General features: G+C 42.0%; 2 protein-coding genes across 4 annotated transcripts in view; one reads left to right on the forward strand and one right to left on the reverse strand.

Moving 5' to 3' along the window:
• Window positions 1-4,547, reverse strand: part of ASTN1 (astrotactin 1) — a 323,619-nt gene extending 319,072 nt beyond the window's left edge. The window contains exon 1 of the mRNA XM_017508838.2: window positions 3,922-4,547. Coding sequence (XP_017364327.1) covers window positions 3,922-3,931 — 10 coding nt within the window. The 5' untranslated portion in view covers window positions 3,932-4,547. The remainder of the gene's footprint in view (window positions 1-3,921) is intronic.
• BRINP2 (BMP/retinoic acid inducible neural specific 2) overlaps window positions 1-14,519 on the forward strand; it is a 110,833-nt gene that overhangs the window by 5,958 nt on the left and 90,356 nt on the right. Inside the window, exon 1 of one of the 3 annotated variants that reach the window (XM_037731480.1) lies at window positions 4,732-5,034. The exons of the other annotated variants lie outside the window; for them this stretch is intronic. The gene's annotated coding sequence lies outside the window, so the exon portion shown is untranslated. Of the gene's footprint in view, window positions 1-4,731; window positions 5,035-14,519 lie in introns of those variants that run through there. 3 annotated transcript variants of the gene reach the window in all.

Raw genomic sequence — 14,519 nt, forward strand, 5'->3', positions numbered from 1 at the left:
TAATATTTTTGAGTTTCTGAATGACAGTAGAAATAACCAAGTGACTAATCTTTAGGGTCTCACTCCGAAGTGTAAGGACATAATAGTGGGATCAGCTGGGTATGTTCGTCTTTCAAATTCCCTCCTTTCTTCTCATGTCTACCACGTTATGATCATTCCTTGTGAGAGCTTTTTGTTTTCATATCAGATATGTTGATAGTGTGGTGGGGAGAAAGAAAACCATGCCATGTATTAAAGATTATTTTGTGAAATAATTAGCCAGGTATGGTGGTGCATGTCTGTAATCCCGGCTGCTTGGGAGACTGGGGCAGGAGAAAATTGCTTGAACTCAGGAGGTGGAGGTTGCAGTGAGCTGAGATAGCATCACTGCACTCCAGCCAGGGCAACAGAACGAGACTCTTTCTAAAAAATTATGGACCTACCACGAAGAAGAATTGAGAGAAAACATAATAATTGAATTAAAATAATTACAGATTTGAATATTATAACTCATTCATTATCATTATTGTTATTCACTGCAGTAAGTTAGATCACAACTTCAACTCACATTTGCTCATTATTCTATAGTTCACAAAAAGTTTTCACAAGCCTTATCTCACCTCACTCTCACAACACTTCTCTGGGGTGGTTACCACCACCATTCAAGGCTTCTCATGACCTACCCCAAATTACCTTTGTTACTGTATTTTCTAATCTTTCTCTATTTATTTCATTCAATCTTGCTTAATCAAACTACTCTACTTACTGTTCTTACTTGTTAACCATGTCAAAAAGGGATTATTAGCACTCTGATTCTCAGTTTTATCATCTATAGAAGTAAAAAGTAATGCTCAATCTCTCAAAGAGTTGTTTTAAATGTTAAACAAGATAAAGTAGGTAAGGTGCCAAACATAGTTTCAGGTACATTGTAGATGCTCAACAAATGTTAAACACTCTTTCTTACTAAAGGTCTTTACTTGGACATCACCAAGATTAAAATCCAAAGCTAAACTCAGTGTGTGCCAATTCACATCCCAAGCCATTCCTTTCCCCAAATTCCCCGCTTTGGTTAAAGGTGCTAAAATCGACCTGATTTCCAGAGGGATAATGAAGAAATGTGTGTTGTCCTGGGCTCTACTTTCTCTCAGACTGCCCCTATATGCAATGAATCTGTCAGGCTTGACAGGGTCTACCTACTAATGATTTCTCAAAGCCATCCTCTCCTCCTCACCCCTCCTGCCACTTTCTGATGCCAGGCTCTCACCCTTCTCTCCAGCATCTTCCCAGGACTTGATCTCCGTATCTATTTTCTTGAGGGCTAGCCAATCCAGTCTCTTCCCTGCAGCCAGGATGATCTTTCAAAATGGTAAATTTGACTGTGCTTTTCCACTTACTGTAATTCTCCAGTGACTCTACTGTCAGAATAACAAGTTGCTTAGCATGACAAACAGGAGCTCCTTCCTGAGCTGGTCCAATAGCCCCTCTGCGCATCTCTCCCCCCTCCCCCTTCTCACAGCAGCCACTTCAAATGCCAGGCAGCTCCCTCAGCACTCTGGAGCCTTAGAGGTCCTTGGTTGTTTTCCTGCAGAATCTTCCCCTGTCCTATTCTCTGCTTCCTGAAGGGTTACTGAGCTTCGAAACTCTGTAAATAGTATCCCTCTGTGAAGGCTTCTCTGAGACTCCAGGACAAAATTGATTGCCTCCCCCTCTAGACTCCTACACATCTTGTTCAAATTCTGTTTTTGCTCTGTACTCACCACACTATTCTGACTTGTTGATATGGCCATCTCCTGCACCAAGCAGCAAGGCTGGGATCCAGGTTCTAAGACATACTTCTCTGAAAAGATTTATTGTGTATATTGAGTATACTATTAAGAGTGTGTAGTGCTGGGTCCTATTCTTAGGCATTGAAGATGCAGCAAACAACAACACAGATAAAAGATCTGCCCTCAAGTTGCTTCCATTCTAGACAGAAGATATGGTTATAATCATGATTATTATGCACATCACCGATAATAGCTAACACCTTAATAGTACATAAGTGTCAGGCAGACACTGTACTGAAGTTTTACACAAATAAACTCATTTTATCCTATAAGGTAAGTAGGTTTGTTATTTTGTAGGTGATTAATTGAAAGCCCAGAGAGGCTAAGCAACTTGCCCAAGGCCACACAGATAGTAACTAGGCGGGGCTGGCATTCTAATCAAGTTTAGATCTGGAGCCCACATTTTTTATTACTATGGTATCCAGAAAAATAACAATATAAACAAATAAATAATCTCAAGTGCTGATAATGAAAAAGATAGAATATTGTCAGAGAGAGTGATTGAGCCATTGGTCAGGGAAAGTCTCTTAGAGGAAGTAATATTTAAACTGAGGTGTATGTAATTTGTCAATTGAGAAAAGTAGAAATTCTAGAGGATCTAAAGAGAAGAGAAATTTTTTCTTCCGTATAACCAAGACACGAGCTGCTGTGGTGTCCACCTCTCACTGCTGGAGTTAGCACACTCAAGCCCGGGTGGTCTTGGGGTACAACAAATAGCCAGAATGTTCCCAAACCTATCCCATACTAATCTACTTATCCCTCCTTTTCTTTTGGGTTAAGACGTATCTCAGAAGGTGTCCAGTATGCTGCATTCTACCTAGATAGGAAGCATGGCACACACATACTCTCTCTCACACACACACCGGTTTTGCTGAACCACTTTATTTCACTTCTCTCCCGTGAACAACGTGTCACTCAGAACCTTCGTGAAGTGACAGAGAAAGGCATAGCAAAAGGGCTGAGGACAACCCAGAGGCATCAGTAAAAGGGGAAAAGAAAATTATTTTTTAACAAGATGAGAAGTGAATTGGATTGGTGGGAGAAATGGGAATTTGATCAAGGAAGTGTCGGCATGCACAAAGAGATGATTCTGAGATGCTGGCAGTGTTCTGTTTCTTGACCTGAGGGCAGGTTTGCTCTACAATTTTGTATCTATACACACATACATACATATGTATTCACACACAGATGCACACCCCATATGTACACATGCATGCATCTATACCTTCTGTATGAATATTTCATACAATAAAAGGTTAAAGAAATGATTTGGAGAGCAGATGAAATGGGTGGGACAAGTTCGTACATATTTAATATGCTCCCAATGCCTATTTTATGATAAAACTTGGGCTAGGTTCATTTTTACTTATATTATCTCATTTAATTTTTATTACAACCTTATGAAGTATTATTCCTGTTTTGCATATGGAAACTAAGGAAGGCAAAGCATAGAGGAGCAACCAACATTCAGACCCTGGGCCCTTGACCCTGCACCATGTCCTCTGTCTTCCACCCTGGGTGGCTCTGAGGGTCAGTGGGTTGGGTGATTTTGGGTGAGACAAACCTGGGTATCAATCTGGTCATGGTCACTTGCCCACTGTGTGACCTCAGCTATGTGTTACTTCTGTCAGCTTCAGTATCCCCACCTAGTAAAATGGCTATTACACCTCATATCCACAAAAATTGTAAAGATTAGAGTTGCACAAAAATTATAAAGTTTAAAGACAATGATTGACAAATAGCAGAGTTGAGCGTCCTTAAGCTTGGAGAAAAAGGTTTCCCTGAATTGTACAAGGACATATTCACGGCGGTTTTCACCTTTCAAAACAGCAGTGGAAGACGTTAATCAATAAACCCCTTACCGAGAACCCCAATATATAAAGCAGATTAAATGGGAACTCTCTGGTTGGAGCAGGCCTGGGGGGTCTGGAGCTCCGCCACCTGTCTTTCTTTCCTCACCCACAAGTGTTCCCAGGGGAAACTCCTTGGAACCTAAAGCTATTCGAAACACATTGATATCCGCTGCAGACGTTCTTTAAAAAGCAAAACTTGTGATTCATTTAAAATCACAGGTGACACATTAACATTGATTTTAAAATAGAAGACTTTCACTCACCCAGACACATCTGCGAAGTTCCTTGAGACTAGGATCAATTACTGTTGTTCTCCATTGTTCTCAGTAATTGAAAACGCAAGGAGTTCAATGTCTGTGAATGAGTGCCTGCTGTGTGCCAGGCACTGTACTAGATGCTTAGAGTCTGCACTGTGAGATCTCTTTCAAGTCTAACAACTCTCTACTAAGTAGATACTATTATTCCCGTTTCGAAGATGAAAAAAAAAAGGGTACAGAGAGGTTAAGTCAATTGCTTAGGATCTCACAGCTAGCGAATAGTGGAGTTGGGATTCAAACCCGTGTCGCAGGATGAATTAGAAAGCCAGAGTTTTGCCATCAACTCCTGCAGCCTCTTAAACAGTGGATTGGGAGGAATAGTGCCTCGCTCAAAGTTTCTTACTTTTTTCCAGTACTCCTCAGTTGTGACTGTTTTTCTTCTGTTTTCATTAGGGCACCCAGGTCTCCCAGAACGAAGGCAGCGGTCCTCCTTGCGGGGAGCCCCAGCTCAGGGAGGGCGGACCATCAGGCCCCGCGGCAGGCATCGGGGAGCTGGTGACTGGGGCCTGCCCGTCCCTCTCCGCTTCAGGCCCCATCGCGACCACGAGGCTGCCAGGGCTGCCCGGGCGGCGACTCCTGCTGAGCTGGAGTCTGGCGTCCCGGGCGGGGGGAGGGACTGGGCTTACTGTAAGAGTGTGAGGTGGGGATGCAGAGGGAAGTCCTTGAAATCCCCTTGAGGCCTACAAAAGCCTGAGCACTCCGTGAGGCCTGCGGGGGCAGCTCATGTCTACCTCCGCCTCACTCGGTGTTCAGCCGTTTAGCATCAGTGCGTCGCCAGGCAGGAGCAGGAGCAGGAGCAGGAGCAGGTGGCTGACGGGTCGTGCCGGTGGGTGGCGGGGTCTTGGGAGGCGCCCGGGACGCGCCTCTTCTTTCTGCCCTCTGTGACCTTTGGGGTTTGAGCCGCGAGGGACGGACGGCAGAGCAAGCGCGGCTCCTCCGGAAGCCTCGGGGCACTGGAGACCCCTAGAGGCGCGAAGCCGTGTTACAAGCCCCCGGCCGCCGAGGCGCAGGCGAGATTCTTGGCCCGGAGGTTGCCGAGGAGTGGCCGGTACCTCACCTGTAAGTACACTCCCGCAAGCTCGAAAGGGACAGCAGGGGACCCGTGTGTGCGTGCGCGTGTGCGGAGAACGAGCGGGGAGGGACAGTTACATTGCAGAAGCAATCCTGCCTGGAGCTAAGCGGATTAGCCCTGGTCCGGTTCCTCCCTCCCAGCCTGCCTCAGCTCCCCGCCTGCAGCCACTCAGCCCCTGCAGCCATCCAGAGACTGCCCTCTCTGGCAACTCCCCACCACCTCCATCAAGATAATGTCTTTCCCTCAGGGCCCTTCACACCTCTCAGTAACCTGATCAACTAATTTGTGTTAAGGTATTAATGACTAATAATGATTTAATGTGCCGCCCTCCCAATTAACACTGGAGCATTTCAAAAGAGAAATTCACAGATTTTAACCCAAGTGAGACATGGTGCTCTCCCTTTCTCAGAGGAATTGTGGGCCCTTCAAAACGAACCGTGCAGACAGCTGCCAATTCTGGATATACGCTGCTTCACTCCTGAGATTAGCAATGTTCGGAGGCTTTATGCAGAGGCTCAAGCAGAATTTCCCAAAGTGGGATGCTCTGATCTACAATCTTTAAAGAACACACCCGTGCAGTCTTAATGAAGAGAAGAAACCTGGTGCCTCAATATCATGTCTCTAGAAGTTCGATGGTTTTTTGCTCCCACATGTGGCAACATAGTCATTGAGAGAAGAGGCTCAGGCATGGTGAACTTGGGTTCAAGCCTTTGGCAGGCTCTGCTATGTATCATCTGTGTGATCTTGCCAAGTTGCTACATTAGCCTCAGGGTGCACATCTGTGAAATGGATGTGATACAACTCACATCACAGGCATCACAGGGTTAGTTGAGTATGAAGTAAAATAATGCAGAATTAGCACTCATCAAGTCTGATACGTAGAATGCTCCATAAATGACAGTTCTTTTTCTTAATCTTAGATTTTTTTTTTTTTTTCGCCCTGTCTCAAACTCTCAGTGCAGGGCAGAATGAGAGTTTATTTTTAATGAACTCTCATGTTAATTAAATTAACTCTCATATAAATTATTATTTTAAATAATAAACAAATACAGCATTTATTTATTATTTAAAAGCAGGGTGAAGCAATCCAGCCTTTTAGGCGTGGTTTGGTAATGAACTAGAATTCTTTTCAGGGGATGGCACTGTATGAGCTTTTTTTTTTTTTTTGCTTGGTTTCTTTAAATGTATCTCACAAATGCAGTGAGCAAAATGGATTTGGCAGTGACTTAAAAAGACTTAATGTATTTTGGAAAAAAAAAAAGCCACAACAAAAACTAGTTTGTTTTTGTGATATATAGTTCATGTGATATGACAAAAATCCATTTTTATGCTTTGGAAAATTGGCTAATTTTAAAACAGTTGACACACGCCATATGCAGATAGAGTAATGATGGATTTTGCTCAGGCAAACAACAGAAGAACACAGGGCCAGCAATAACTTTGTTAGGGCTTTAGTTTGGTTAAATTCTTATTTGATGGGCAGACCTGCTGCATGAAGTAGAGGAGAGTGACAGGAAAAATGGACTCATCATGGCTTCAGGTGATGGAGTCAGATATTTGATCCTAGAGACCCTAAGCTTAGGACACAGACACTGTGTTTTCATTAAATCAGTGAGAAGAGACTTGGGAATGTACCAGTGTAACAAGCTTATGTTCAAGAAAGTGAGCAGTTTATGAAGATATTTTCTGGATGAAAGATGTGGATGGTGCAAAGGATACTGAATTGGTGAGCCACCATGTTAAACTTTCCCTGGTCATTCCTCCTGTTGGAGACATGAATAATTTTTGAACTTCAAATACGGTTTATAATGTGCTTTGGGTTCCTCTGGTTTATAGTTCTGCATAAATCACACTGAAAAGGGAATCCCACATATTTTTGATTACTGCTATTTAGGGAAAAGAGGCTGCATATGAAATGAAAGTAAGACACTACAAAGATGGCACATTCAATGGGAAATAATTATGAAAAGCTTAAAAAGAGACAAGTGCTCTATTATTTTGATGTCCTTCCACTTTCAGCTCCCTATACACATGGAGATACCCAGTTCCTTATGGGCCGATGGTATGCAATCTACTTGACTCAAAAGAGCTTTTGGCTTTTATTTTATTTTACTTTATTTATTTCAAGGCATGATTTAATTAGTGACTGCAGAGGAAAAAAGCTGAACCGCTTAGAGGAGGTTTATGGTTAGGTCTGTAGGACTCAGCAATTTGGCATTCTAATCCTGCTATTTCTCACCTTAAACTGAACAGAGTCAGCAGGGCTTTCCCCCCATAATTCATTCAGTTATTAGGTTTCCCCTCCTCTTACTCTTCACTCTCATCCTTTGCTTCATCTAATTTTGTGTGGATGTGGTTCCCTGCTACATGGTTCTCCCCAGCCCTCAGGTTAGCAAAAAACAAACAAAACCAATATTTTGGTGGCTCATTCATGACCAAGCCATCTATAAAATTCCTTCTCTCCCTACTTTAATTCCTAGAATGAATCATCTGTCTCTCATGTGAACTTGACTACTAAGATGACTGTAGCCAAGTTCCTACAATGATGCTAAGACAAGAGGCCAAGTAGTGTGTCTACTTTTTTTTAGATTATAAACTATAAACATTTTGAAGACAGAATCTGAGTCTTTTTAAAAAATCATTTTTTTTCCCAGCACCCTGGCACAATACCAAACACAGGGAAGATTTTTACATTTATGCAGTTAAAAATAAAATAGCAAAAACCTCAATACCTCATCATCTACCCTACCACACCCATTTTCATTAAGATATGGGTTACTAGAAAGTTAACAAGAATCTTTCCTATTAAGGATATTTAGTATTCAGGATTCCAAATGTATACAATTGCGAAATTAGGGATGTGTTTCCTTTAAGGCAGTGATTCTCAAAATGCAATGTGCACTTGGGGAGCTTGTTCAAATGCAGAATCCCCAGACCCTCCTCCAGAGAATCTGATTCTGTAGGTCTTGCATGAGATTCAGAAAACTGCATTTTAACAAGCAGATGATACGCAAACCACACTTTGAGAGATATCATTTTAAGGCAATCCAAATGAAATGTTACCCATACTCAGTTTGGTAGAATATTAATGTTGCTTAAGTGGTTAATGGCTGTCATGTTGGAAAAAAAGATTCTGTGATTAGAAAAGTTGGAGAACATGTCCTCCTTGGCACCCATCCCCTCATATGCATTCGGGTTCACAATGCACTTATCACGTTAGAGGGGTCTGAGGTCTACAATAAAGAAACATGTTTTATCTTTGTTTAGCCAAGTATTTCCAATATATCTTGACCTTAAAACTTTTTTTGATCTTATTGCCAAACACCTATATTTCCATGAATTTGGCATGGAAAGTGCTGCTGTAAGGCAGAAGGATCCACTTACAGGAAGAGGGTGGTATTACAACCCAGCCATATTATCTCTATTCAGTTTCCAAAGGAGAGAATGAACAAAGTGCATGCCGAGTTGGAGGGAAATCAATAATCATGTGGGATATCTTACAGCCTGGAGAAGTATTTCTTAACATAATCATTATTTATCAAGCATTTAATACTTGTCAGGCACTAGTTCATATTTTTAATATGCATTAACTCATTTAATTCTCAGAACAATCCTGTGAGTCACTTTTATTATTCCCATTTTACTGAAGAGGAAACTGAGACACCAAAAGGCTCATAATTCCCTAAAGATCACAAAGGTAGGAAGTGACAGAGTAGAATTTGAACCCAGGCAGTCTGCCTTGAGAGGCTGCCCTGTTCACAGCTCTATCAGACAGCCTCTCCTTTAGTAGCAGCGTTCTGGAAATTACTGCCAGTGAGGAATGAGCTCCCATTAGACATAACCTGTTCGGGAGCCATGCTGTTTCAGTGCTGCAGGATACTCCTCTATACATGAGGGCCTGTGATCATTGCCCTTTATTCAGCAGATAATTTATTATAATGACTGCCTGAACTTCTGAAAGATTTTGCTGTACTTAAACACAAAATATGCTTAGCAAAACAACCTGACAAGGATGATTCATGGATAGCAATTAAGTGCAGAATCTTGTGCCTACCAAATCCCAAATTGAGTTGAAGATCTGGTCATTCTGCGGACACCTTGATATGGAATACAGTAGGCTGGCCCTTGTCACTCCACCCCACTGTCCACCCTCTCATTGTTCTTGGGCACAGGAGGTATCGCTGAAGGGACAAGCACAATGGATGATACAATTCCAATTTTGGCTTTTGGCAAGTTGCTTCACCTCTATGCCCCTTAGTTTCCTAATCATAATACAAAGAAAAAAAAGGAGGGGAGGATAGACTAATGATAACCATTAGGTTGGTGCAAAAGTAATTGTGATTTTTTGCTGTTGAAAGTAAAGTCCAAAACTGCAAATACTTTTGCCCCAACCTAAAACATTGTTGTAAGCCCTATATATACATATGGCTTATTCCAGTGTTTGGCACAGGGCGGTATTTGGCTTCTTGTGCTGTCAGGTCCTGAGGGTGAGATCACTCCTTGTCAGTGCCTTTGAAGGTATTAACGTAGCAGTAATGGAGGTCAAAGTTAGGACCCTGGAAAGTGAGAGGAAATTGAAGAATAAAACTCTTGGCTTCCAGATCCTGGATCTCTTCCAAAATGCATGGGGAATGCGGGACACTGGGCCTTATAATCCAACCAGGATTCCCGGTTACTTTAATTTTCTCCTTTGTAAAAATATGAATAATACTAGTTGTAGGCGTATCCCACTGGGAACATTGCATCTTCTTCGTTAACAAATGCTGGAGAAGTATCACATGACACTGAGGGAGCGTTTCTCAAAGAACCAGCACATTCCAGGCATCATTTCAGACAGTCCACAAATATGAACTAAACAATATGCCCCTTTTAATGGCGATTTAGGCAAGTTCGTTCTTGGCCTGAGATTACACAAGTGGGAGAGGCAGAGTCCAAACCTAAGTCAGATCTGTCTAACCCAAACTGCCAATTCTTCCTCTCAGCCACTTAGAAAAGATCTGCAGAGGGGAAGTGGCAGGAGGGACAACTGAGGTCTGGCTCTGCAGTGATGGGTGCTTAGAAAGAACCATTTCAAAGCCTATCAAGATCTTTGGAAAATCAGCCTTCCCAGTGACTTTTCCCCTTCTACCTCAAATTTTGTGGCTTCTCTAGCTCAACTCTTTCCTACCCTTGTATGTGGTTTCCCCCACTCCCCGCCCACCATGCCTAACAGAAAATGCTTATGGCACATCCAGGCTGGCTGGCTTATCATCAGCCACCAGTCCCAGAAGCATAGATTGAGCTATCTGGTCTTGGTCCTTGGTCTTCATCCTTGGCTACTTTATGAACTTGTTCCTCTGGACCCAGACCTTTTGGCAATGATGAAGAAGAGCAGAAGTTTTTATCTTCCCAAACTAAGCTGATTCACTTGCTAAAATGGATCCTTCTTATGCCATTTTCCTTTGACTCAGACCTCACACATCCTGAGGGCAGGGTCAGGCACAAAGTGAGGACAGAGCCTTGCAGCTTCTGGAGCTTCATATGAAGCCTGAGGATCAGCTTGCAAGAAGGAGGAGAAGGGGGCATTTAACCAAAGCAGGCCTCGTGAAGGCCTCTCAACCACTCAGGTGTATTGACTTCCATCCGCTCTTGTTCTGCTCTTACACAGTGAATTCCACTTATTTGATTATATAGCAGGTAGTTAGGACTATGAGCTCTCAAAACCAGGTTGGCCACGGATTCATCATTGCTGGTTGAAGCTAAGAGATAGGTACAGAGGAGTTCACCATATGATTTTTTTCTATTTTTGCATATGTTTGGAAATGTTCTATAATTTAAAAGATTAAAAAACAGTCCATGGATTCTGGAGTGAGAGAGTCTTGAGCTAAAATTCCAGCACAACTGTTTTCTTGGTGTGTTACCTAGGGCCAAAGATTTAAATTTTCTGAGCCTCGGTTTTCTTATCAATAAAGTCGAGATAATATCTATCTCAAAGTATTATTGTGAAAATTAAATGAAATAGTGAAACAAGCTATGCACAGCGACTGGCCCATAGTGGCTTGATAAATAACAACTATCATTCTTGCTGTTATTATTGTTATCTGTCTCGTTAGCACCATTTTGTGATTTCCTTACAGCAGGTACTGTAACTTACTCAGCTTCTTATTCATTCCATCCAGTTCAATTTCAAGCTCATATAACAAGAATAACAAATATTTATTGAGTTCTTTCGAGGTGCCAGGCACTTTCTAAGAGCCAGAGAAAGAGCAGTAATAAAGCAGACAGAAAGTAGCATCCCTGCCCTTGTGAAGCCTATGTTTTGGTTGCCAAAGACAAACCATAAACAAAAAATAATAATAATTAATGAGTTGTATTTGTTGTTAGAAGGTGGTAAGTTCAATGGAAAAAATATATATAGCAAAGAAGACTAGAGCCCTGGAGAAGGGTTGCAGGATTAATTAAATGGGGTGATCAGGGTAGACCTCAAGGAAGAGGTGACATTTAAGCAAAGACTAGAGGATGAAGGTGGGAGGATGAGCCATGTAGATAACTAGAGAATTTCCATACAGTGGAAAATTAACACATTTTTTTCTAGTAACTGCCCCACGACACTCTTTGATATCTGTTTCACTCTTATATTACTTCAGCTTTTGAGGTATGTGTGTTTTTTCCCACAGTAGGCTTTTTGAGAACTTAGAGCATATTACACTTGACATTTTTGTTCATTCAGAGAGCTCCCTATTCAGTAATATGCGTAGGTTAAAAACTTAGTAATTGTTTATAGAAAATAAGCCCACACCTATCTTTCCTGAGAGTTTTTCTTTTTAAAGCAGAAACTGCAGTGTATAGGTTTATAGTAAAACTCACCCTATCCACCCATACCTTTGTAAAACACTCATATTTTCTAAGTTTCATTCACTTGATATTTTCAAGTTAACTCAAGACAAGGTACGCGGTAATAGTAGAGAAATCCGTAGTTCAGGAGGATTCTTCAGGAAGATGAGGGAGAGACACACTTAATGTCTTTAATGCAGTCGTAACTATGACAAAATATTTTAAAGATCTTAATGCAATTAAGACTTGTGATTATACGTTGTATGATCTTAATTGAAAGCAATAGTTTCTGTTAGACTTGATTCTGAAAACCCAAATGACCAAGGAAGTAAGATTAGATTCTGAAAACCCAAGGACCATGTTAATAAAGGAAGCTGAATAAAAAGGTACTTGGGATTTTCTTTCTTTCCTTCTTTCTTTTTGGAGACAGAGTCTCACTCTGTCACCCAGGCTGGAGTGCAGTGGCCGGATCTCGGCTTATTGCAACTTCCGCCTCCCGGGTTCAAGCGATTCTCCTGCCTCAGCCTCCTGGGATTTTCTTATGATGCAGTTTATAAGATTTTCTGCCATGGAGTCATTTGATAGGTGAGACTTGTTTGTTAACAAGGTCCACTTGGTAACTGGTACCTTCAGTGACCAAACCTCCCAGAATAGGGCTCAGGATGGCCCTGCCTCTGGCCAAGCCTCTGTCCATAGTGAATGTTGTAGAGAGGTGACAGAATGAATCATTTGATCACTGTCACTCTCTTCCAGAAAAGGGCCATAGCCAACAATGGTAAATTACCTGTAGGCTGGTTATTTACCTTTAGGCTTATTACAGATCCAAACAATCAGAGTTACTAGTCTGTTCTGAACATAGACTAAACCCTGTCTGGAGCTAAGACATCTTTTGATCTTTTACCTCCAGCAATATAAATACTTCTCAATTTGGGAACTAGGTAACATTGATTATTACTTTAAACAGAGGCCTCTACATTGAGATGTTTTGTCCTCATAGAGCCTGATGGAGTAACATGTTGTGCAGCTGCCACTCTCCAGAGAGACTGTCACTAAAGCAGGTTGTCTATCTCCTCTCTTCTAAGGCAATCTCATGAATAAACCATCTTAATGTTAAGTCATGTGCATAAATAATTTAAAATCAGCTTGCAAGCAAAAAGGAAAGGGGAGTATGTGGGACACTGATCACACCATCAGTGTGCTCTCAGCCAAGACTAAGGAGGGTCCATGGAGCTTGGTAACAGGTGGTGCATCTGTAAGTTTCAACTGAACAGAAATTCCCTTACATCTCATTGTCCTCCTTTCTGGAACTCAGTTAACAATGGACAAGGCCTGATAAAATTCCAGCTTCCTCAGACTATCCTCATCTTTTCTTTTCTGCTAGGCTGACTCCAGACTAGAATGACGGGCAAGTTGCCTTCAGAAGTAAATATAAATCTCTAACTCCTTATATGGGGGAACCCTCCGTAAATCTCTCCAATCTTTCAGCTGAGAGGCTGCAAAAACTCTATGGGGAAGAACTCTCTCTTGTTTCTGAACCTGTCTCTCCCCTCGCTCACTTTTTCTCACTAGGCTGGAGTTATGTGACATTTAAAACATGTCCTTTCAAGACTATTTACCCATCTGTCCCCTAGAGCAGTCCCTATCCCTCAGTCTTGCTCTCTTCCACATATATTTCAAGTTTAGCTCTTTCTGCTTATGTCACACTTCTCTGCAATCTCTTTCTCTTGTTCTTTGTCAGCCAGCAAAAATCTCCCTCTTCCCATCCCCGAAACAGCCTACGTACCATCTGTTGAGGTTGGCAGTCTCCCATTCTCTCCTCGCCTTGTTCCCCTGGTGGGAGTAAGTAAAGGGGGAGTTAGATCCCTCTTTGGAGCAGCTATAGGCAAACTGGAGCCTTCTGATAGTTCTTCAAGAATGGACCTTTGTTTCATAGGACAGGAAGTGAGTGTTGGGTCCCAGTCTGTCTGCTTGGATTCAGGCAAAGTGATATGCAGTCGGGTATGGTTAAGAGAACAGAATTCAGGGTCAGATTGCCTGGCTTCATTAGTTGTGTGATTGTGGGTGAGTCATTTTAACAGATCTAAGCCTCTTCATTTAGAGAATGTAGATGACCTTTGTGTATCTCCCTCATAGGGTTATGGTGAGGACTAATAAGACAATTTAGGGCTTAGCACCATTGCTTGGTCTATAAATGTGAGCCCTTATTATCACATCATCCTAAACCAATGCACAAAGACCAGTATTTCCCTCAACAGTCAAGAGAAATACCCCAAAACATTCATATTGCAAAGGGCCCTGGCTGTGTCATCAACTCTCCAGAGAGCATTGTCCCTCCAGGAAAGTATGATGTCTTTATTGGCTCCTAAACCACAGAGGTAGTTTACACACCTAGGATCTCAATGCTAAAAAGCGCTATCTAACTGAATAAGCGGAGATTTGCACATAGAGCATTTCCGAGGCTAAATTTCAGAGGACAGTTCAGTCTTGGTTTGGGAATGCTTTTTAATGACAAGCTCTGTTATCTAGTGCTCTTCCTCTGGGAAATCCATTGCTTAATACATCTCAAGCTAAACTGCATAAGACTCCAGAGAATATGAGAATGAGAACAAACTGCAGTAGCCCTTGGGGAGATAGGACTTAATGGCCTGACAGTCCCTTT

This window comes from Cebus imitator, unplaced genomic scaffold (genome assembly GCF_001604975.1).
Source record: "Cebus imitator isolate Cc_AM_T3 unplaced genomic scaffold, Cebus_imitator-1.0 Scaffold402, whole genome shotgun sequence".
NCBI classification, from domain to species: domain Eukaryota; kingdom Metazoa; phylum Chordata; class Mammalia; order Primates; family Cebidae; genus Cebus; species Cebus imitator.